We start from the raw sequence: 7,918 nt of genomic DNA on the forward strand, positions 1-7,918 counted from the left end.
CATGACATGCATTTTTTTTAATTAGTGAGACATCATGAGGTACAGTTGTAGACTTACAAATTTTTGTGCTTGGGTTTCAGTTATACAATGATTGAACACCCATCCCTCCACCAGACATGGCATTCATTTTGGATTTGTTGAGGTGATGAGAACTAGCCTCCTAAGGGAAGATCCCAGGGAGGTGTGAGGTCAGGAACAAATCCTCAGGTAGGCCCTTCAAGAAGCGGGGTTTGGGGGCTGGAGCAATAGCACAGAGGGTAGGGCATTTGTCTTGTATGCGACCAACCCGGGTTCGATTCCCAACAACCCATATGGTCCCCTGAACACTGCCAGGGGTAATTCCTGAGTGCAGAGCCAGGAGTAACCCCTGTATATCGCCAGGTGTGACCCAAAAAGCAAAAAATAAAAAAGAAGCGGGGTTTGGGGAGAGTCAGGAAAGGACTCAGGGGACAAACCCAGAGAGAAACCTTAGTGAGGGAAACAGTGGCTGAGGATCAGGAGCAGAGCAGGGAGCCAGCCTCTGAGCTGTGAACAGGCTTGAGAGTAGCCCCTGTATTTCTGGGGGCTGGCCTACCCGTGGTGGCAGAAGTGTAAGAAAGAATGAAGAAATCAGTCAAGAATGATAAAGATAGAGGCATTATTTATTTATTTATTTATTTCCATTTAATCACCATGAGTTACACAGTTACAAAGCTGTTCATGATCAGGATTCAGTCATACAATGTTCCGACACCCATCCCTCCACCAGTGTACATTTCCTACCACCAATGTCCTGTTTCCCTCCCACCAGTCCCCCTCCCCGCAGCCTGCCTCTATGGCAGGCACTTTTCTTCTTTCCTTTTCTCTCTCCTTTTGGGCATTATAGTTTGCAATACAGATCTGAGAGGCCGTCATGTTTGATCCTTTACACACTTTCAGCATGAAGCTTCCATCCAGAGCCATCACTTCCAACCATCATTGTCATAGTGGTCCCTTCGCTAGAGGCATCCTTAAAGATTCAAAACCATTGGCCAAACAAGCAGAAGCAAAGGTAAACATGTAGAACTACATTGAATTAAGAAGCTTCTGACCTCAAAGGAAATGATAATCAGAATACACTGACATCTCCCACAGACTGGGAGAAAATATTTTTTGTTTACCACTCAGTTGATAAAGGGCTAATACTCAAAATAAATATAGAGCACTGGTAGAACTTTACAAGAGAAAACATACAACTCCATAAAAAAATGGGAAGAAGAGATAAACAGAAACTTTCTCAAAGAAGAAATGCAGATGGTCAAGAGGCATAAAAAAAAAAAAAGCTCTGCATCACTAATCACTACCTAACACTAGAGAGATTGGCACACATCATAAAGAACAAAAACAGGTTGTAGTGATAGTGATGCAGGTAGGGTGCTTGCCTTACATGCAGCTGACCTGGGGTTGAGCCCTGGCACCCTCTACGGTTCCCCAATTCCAGAGTGATCCTTGGGTGCAGAACTAGGAGTAAGCCCTGAGCACAGCTGGGTGTGGCACAAAAAATAAACAGATCAACAACACAACAATAACAAAAATTCTAAAAGAATAAAAACATAAAAACCACAAATGTTGACATGGATTTTGGGGTGTGAGGGAAAGGGACCCTCATCCACTACTGGTGGAATATCCACTGGTATAGCCTTTTTTGTTTGTTCATTTTTGAGCGTCACCCAGGAGTGCTCAGGGGTGGAGTGGTGGGGAACATTATGGGATGCCAGGGATTAAACTCAGGTCAAGGTAAGCATCCGACCTACTATACGATCTCTCCGACTCCCTGATCCAGCCTATTTGGAAAACAATATAGACATTCTTCGAAAAATTAGGAATTGAGCTTTATATGACCCAGCAATTCCACTTCTTGAAATATATTCTAAAGGCTCAGAAACACAATTTTGAGCCTTTGGGGTTTAAAGGCTCAAAAGCACAATGCATAAAAGACATTTACACTCCTGGGGCTTAGAGTGACAGTACAGCGGGTAGAGTGTTTGCCTTACATGCAACTGACCTGGGTTCAATCTCCAGCATCCCATATGATCCCCCAAGCACTGCCAGGAGTAAGTCCTGAGTGCAAAGCCAGGAGTAACCCCTGTGCATTGCCAGGTGTGACCCAAAAAGCAGAAAAAAAAAAGACATTTACATTTCTATGTTCATTTCAATACTATTCATAATAGCCCAAATCTGGAAACAACTTATTCAAGAACAGATGAATGGATAAAGAAATTGCCATGGAGGCAGGGGGAGGGTGGGAAAGGGGGGGTATACCGGGGATATTGGTGGTGGAGAATGTGCACTGGTGGAGGGATGGGTGTTTGATCATTGTGTGATTGTAAGCCAAACATGAAAGCTTGTAACTATCTCAAGGTGATTCAAGAAGATTTTTTTTTTAAATTATGGTACATGCACATAAAGGAACTGTAAGAACAGATGAAGTCGTGCAGTTTGCTGCTACATGGATGGAGCTGGAAAATGTCATGCTGAGTGAAGTTAGTCAGAGGAGAGACAGACACAGAATGACCTCTCGTACGTGGGATATAAAGAATCACAGTTGGGAAATAACAAATGCCCAAAGGCAATATAAATGAAGAACATGAGAACTGGGCTTCAGTCAGAAGCTTGCCACCATGGAGTGGGGATCGGGGGCATAGGATAGGGAAGGGATACCATGACAAGGAATATTAGAGGGAAGTGGTCACTCTGGAGGAGAGGCCGCTGCTGAAAGGAGGTAAAGTGATATGCATGAAACCCTATCAGTAACAGTATTGTGAACCGGTGTCTACAAGAGAAGAAAGAAAAGGGGCTGAAGCGAGCCATAGTACAGTGGGTAAGGCCTTGCATGCAGTTGACCTTGGTTCCATCACCAGCACCCGATACGGTTCCCTGAGCTCCGCCAGGAGTGATGTAGTGTATTGCCCCAAAACACAGACAAAAAGAATTGCCGACTTTAGAGGCTGGCTGGGGGTAGGAGGAAAACTGGGGGAATTGGTGGAGGGAAATAGATACTGGTGAAGCTTTTGTTGTTGGAACATTGTTTGCCTGAAATTCAAACATGAGTAACTTTGTAATTCAAGGTGCCTCAATTAAAAAAAAACCATTCAATGAATATAGGTGGAGACCAGGGACATTTTAATTTATTATTATTTTTTTTATTTTCCCCCCTCATGTTTGATTTTTCGTTTGGTGTCACACCCAGCAGGGCTTATTCCTGACTCTGTGCTCAGGGCTTGAGGGACCGTGTGTGAATCTAATTTGGGTCAGCCTTACCGCTGTACTGGCTCTCTGACCCTCTCTGTTGCCATAGTTGAGCACACTCAGCTGAGGTGCTCACAGTGCAGTCAGATACTTGACTGTGAAGATCACACACCCTTATGGCACTGGAAATCTCAACAGCAAGGCCATGGGGGTGCTCTGAGCATAGTGGTGCCAGGAATGGGACTTGGGCTCATGTCCCAGGAATGGGACTTGGGCTCATGTCCACAAGGCTGACTCTCTACCACTGAGCCATCCCTGGAAGCTTAGGGACATTGTAGTGGCGGAGAAACTAGGACAGGGGCAAAGGGAACATGCCACAATGTGACTGAGCGCTGGTCCAGGGTATAGGATGGTGGGGCCTTCAAAGTGCTGGAGAGATAGTACAGTGGATAGGGCACTTGCCTTGCACATGTCAATTTGGGCCAAGTTGGGTTTGATCCCTGGCATCTCCTATGGTCTCCTGAACAGCACCACAAGAGATTCCTGAATGTAGAGTCAGGAGTAACCACTGAGCATTGCCAGTTGTGGCTCAAAAACAAACAAACAAAAAACCCCTTTTTTTTTTTGGCTTTTTGGGTCACACCTGACAATGCACAGGGGTTACTCCTGGCTCTGCACTCAGGAATTACCCCTGGCAGTGCTCAGGGGACCATATGGGATGCTGGGAATTGAACCTGGGTTGGATGTGTGCAAGGCAAACACCCTACCCACTGTGCTATTGCTCCAGCCCCCCAAAAAACCATTTTTAAAAAAAAAATCCCCAATGTGTCTCTAGGAATTGGCTGCACCCATGAATCTTTTTTTAAAAAATTAATTAATTAATTTTTTTGGGGGGGGCTGGAGTGATAGCACAGCAGGTAGGGCGTTTGCCTTATACACAACCAACATGGCCGGCCCGAGTTTGATTCCTCCGACCCTCTCGGAGAGCCCGGCAAGCTACCGAGAGTATCTCACCCGCATGGCAAAGCCTGGCAAGCTACCCATGGCATGTCCGATATGCCAAACACAGTAACAAGTCTCAAAATGGAGACCTTACTGGGCCTGCTTGAGAAAATCGATGAACAATGGGAGGACAGTGAATTAATTTTTTAAAAAAAATTTTATTAGTAAAACACCGTGAGGTACAGTTATAGACTTACAAATTTTTGTGCTTGGGTTTCAGTTATACAATGATCGAGTACCCATCCCTCTACCAGTGCCCATTCTCCACCACCACTGATCCCAGTATCCCTCCCACCCCCCCCATCTCCCCCATCCCACCTTGCCTCTGTGGCAGGGCATTCCCTTTTCTTCTCTCTCTCCTTTTGGGTTCTGTGGTTTGCAAAAGAGGCATTGAGTGACAATCACGTTCGGTCTATAGTCTACTTTCAGCATGCATCTCCCATCCTGGGAGGATCCTCCCAAAACCTTTTGCGCCCATGAATCTTTACCCTGGCAATTACTGCTATTCATAAAATATTATTGAGTGCCCACTTGGTGCCAGGCTTGACGGTGCTGAGGTGGGTACCCTTCCTTGGTGCAAGGATTGGGGGTGCTGAGGTGGGTACCCTTCATTGCTCTGATTCCTGTGTTGTTTGGTGCTGAAGAAATATGTTGGAGGGGACTGTTATGGGGCCCCCTTCTCCTGGATGGCTCAAGCCTCTGGAGGATCCCTGACATTTATAACAACTCCCTATGGACCCACAAGAGCCTGAGGCCTTGTCAGGGCAATGGAGAAATCATTTCTTCACCTTGCATGTGAGACCAACATTAGTCGCTGCCCTGCAAGGCCTGTGAGGCAAGAGTGGGGCTGAGGCAAGTCCTTGACCACATGGTGGCAAGCGTCCACATATGGTCAGGAAGGTTCCTGGATGGGCCTTTGCATCAGTCTCAGGTCATGCATAAAGGAGGCTCCTTGGGCCAGAAAGAGGCAGTCTTGGGAACCATGGGGACCAACCTGGGAGGATGGTCACTGTTACTATTGCTGTTGGGCCTGGTGATCCCTCCAGCCTCCACCCAGGCCCTTAGCTACGAGAAGGCCATACTCCGTGCTGTGGATGCCTTCAACGAAGATTCCTCAGACCCCAACCTCTACCGCTTCCTGGAGCTGGATCAGGAGCCCACGGGAGTGAGTCAGGAAAGGGTGGGGGGAAGGAGTGTCTCTCCCTTTTCTCATACTCTGCATCTTGTCAGGGGTCATGGCTTCCTCCCAGTGTGGTCCCATTTCTCCTCAGAGTTGTGCCACTTGGTAGCGTGAGAGCTTCCTGCCCCAGAAATTCCTCTGAGGGGAGAGTTGCTCCCTCACTCGCACGCTGGCTTGCAGAACTTCTGGAAGTTCCAGGAATAAGAGTCGGGTCATTGGCTCTGGGAAGTCCCCTCCCTGCTCTGGGAATCCCTGACCTCCACTGTCTTCCTACCTCTCAGGGAAGGGTGCTGTCAGCCGGAGATCAGTAGCCTTGTTTTCTCAGCTCCCCACATTTGAGTTTGTCTTGGGTCTGCTCTTGGTACATGTGGGGAGGCCAGGAAGGCACTGTGTCTGCACCCCTGTCGCCCAGCATCAAGCCACAATGCCAGCACACACTGGGCTGTCGTAGCACTGCTCTCTTGGTGGGGGCCAAGAAAGAGCCTTAGGCCTGCTTCCCCCTTTCTCTCCTGACCAGGATGAGGACCCCAACATCCCACAGCCCGTCAGCTTCCTGGTGAAGGAGACGGTCTGTTCCAAGACAGTGCAGATGCCACTGCAGCAATGTGACTTCAAAGAGGATGGGGTGAGTCTGGGCATGTGGTACTGGCCTGCCGGAGACATCTCCAGCACTGGGGGAAGGCTGGGAGGTTGGAGCCCTGCGGGTCCATTAAACACAGGCCTCTGCTTCTCAGCTGGTGCAACGGTGTATGGGGACAGTCATCCTGGACCAGGTCACAGGGTCCTTCGACATCAACTGTGAAAAGGTGAGTGGCGTCTCCCAGGCTGACGAGTAGGTGATGGCTGAACCTCCATAAACCCATTAACCGCTGCTCTATCCAGGGCAGAGAAAGTGACTCCTGTCCTGGGTTCCCCCCTCATTCTGAACCCCATAGCTGACTTAGAAGCTGTGATTCCCCCCCCCTTTCTTTCTTTCTTCCTCTCTTCCTTCTTTCTTTTTCCCTCTTCTTTATTTTTTGGGTCACACTCGGTGATGTTCAGGGTTTACTCCTGGCTCTGTGCTCAGGGATTGCCCCTGGAGGGTTCAAGTGTACCAAGGATCGAATCCCGGTCAGCTGCATGCAAGGCAAAAGCCCTACCTGCTGGACTGTCTCTCTTTCTCTCTTTCACTGTCCCTTTTGCCCTTTCTCCCTTCCCCCTTCTTTTCCCTCTTCCCTCTTTTCCCTTCCCACACCCTGCAATTTGCTCTGAGTGTACCCCTGACTCTGAACTCAGGAGACCATGAGGTGCTGGGCACCAAACACAGGCCTCTTGCATGCAAAACGTGCTTATCTCCCAGCCCAGAGGAATGATTTTCAAAATGGGATTCTCACCTGGGAGCTTGTTAGAAAAGCAAATTCCCAGGCCTTCTGCACATTTGCTGAATCAGACTTTGGATGGGGCCCACCGATATTTATTTTATCAAACTCTGGGGGTTGAGAGTAGCTGGCTTGGAGGGCGCCCTCTGCCCATGTATCCACAGCATCCCTGTGGGGCCAGGAAGCATGACCCTGGAATAACCCTTGCCACCTCCAGGCTCTGTTTCCTTGCCTGTCTGTGGGGGTGTCTGTGGAGGTAGGGACTCGACCACGTGCTCCAGAGATCACAGCCTGAGTGGGAAGTGGAGCCGAGATGGGGGTGTCTGGGTTGGAGGGAGCTCAGGTGAACAGAGTCTTCTGTTCTCTGCATGCAGCTGCAGCAAGTGGGCCTGGGAGGATTCCTCAAGAGAGGCGCGCAGAAGATCCGCAGAAGACTGGGGAGAATTGGTCGGAGAATCAAGGATTTCCTTCGAAATCTTCGGCCAAGACAAGTGAGACTTGATGAGACTCTGGAGTCTAAAAAATAAATTCTTAGGAAAGCAATCTCCTCCAGGCTTTGATTTCACTTGTCTTGATTTTCTCACATATTACTATTAACTATTTCTTGCTTAATACTATTACTTATGGGGTGGGGGGTGGGGATGGTGGGAGGGATACCAGGGACATTGGTGGTGGAAAATGTATAGGTGGCAGATGGATGTTAGATCACTGTATGACTGAAACTCAATCATGAAAGCTTTGTAACTGTATCTCATGGTGATTCAATAAAAAAAAATACTATTACATATTACTTTTCTCACTTGTTACTGAGCCCTTAACTGTGGGTTTGGGTGATTGGCATGTGGGAGACAAAGTGTGTGTGAGAGAAAAGAGTGTGTAAGAAAGAAAAGGGTGCATGAGAAAAGTGTGTAAAGTGCATATGTGAGAGAGCATGTTAGAGATAAGAGTGTATGTGTGAGAGTTGTGTGTGTGTGAGAGAGAGTGTGTGTGTGTATGTGTGTGTGAGAGAGAGAGAGAAAGAGTGGAGAGAGAGAGAGACAGAGAGAGAGGAGAGGGGAATGGGGAGCTGTTCTACCCAGGAGGGCCTGGGGTGAGGCAGCAGAGCTCAGGGGTCCCAAACAGCATATCCATTCTTAGGACCCCTCTCCATACCCTTCATAGATCTCTTAAC

General features: G+C 48.2%; 1 protein-coding gene across 1 annotated transcript; it reads left to right on the plus strand.

Moving 5' to 3' along the window:
• Positions 1-5,191: 5,191 nt before the first annotated feature.
• Positions 5,192-7,349, plus strand: LOC130037756 (cathelicidin antimicrobial peptide-like). The gene is made up of 4 exons (XM_056129683.1): positions 5,192-5,374; positions 5,907-6,014; positions 6,124-6,195; positions 7,122-7,349. Exons 1-4 carry the CDS (start codon positions 5,192-5,194, stop codon positions 7,272-7,274), a joined length of 516 nt encoding a protein of 171 aa, XP_055985658.1. The 3' UTR covers positions 7,275-7,349.
• Positions 7,350-7,918: the final 569 nt, after the last annotated feature.

This window comes from Sorex fumeus, unplaced genomic scaffold (assembly GCF_029834395.1).
Source record: "Sorex fumeus unplaced genomic scaffold, SorFum_2.1 ptg000072l, whole genome shotgun sequence".
NCBI classification, from domain to species: domain Eukaryota; kingdom Metazoa; phylum Chordata; class Mammalia; order Eulipotyphla; family Soricidae; genus Sorex; species Sorex fumeus.

Excerpts from the sequence above, each read along its gene's own strand:
- LOC130037756 (XM_056129683.1), top strand. The coding sequence starts at position 5,192 with ATGGGGACCAACCTGGGAGGATGGTCACTGTTACTATTGCTGTTGGGC. Across the intron at positions 5,375-5,906 it reads TGGATCAGGAGCCCACGGGA|GATGAGGACCCCAACATCCC; the intron begins GTGAGTCAGGAA and ends TCTCCTGACCAG. Across the intron at positions 6,196-7,121 it reads TCGACATCAACTGTGAAAAG|CTGCAGCAAGTGGGCCTGGG; the intron begins GTGAGTGGCGTC and ends CTCTGCATGCAG.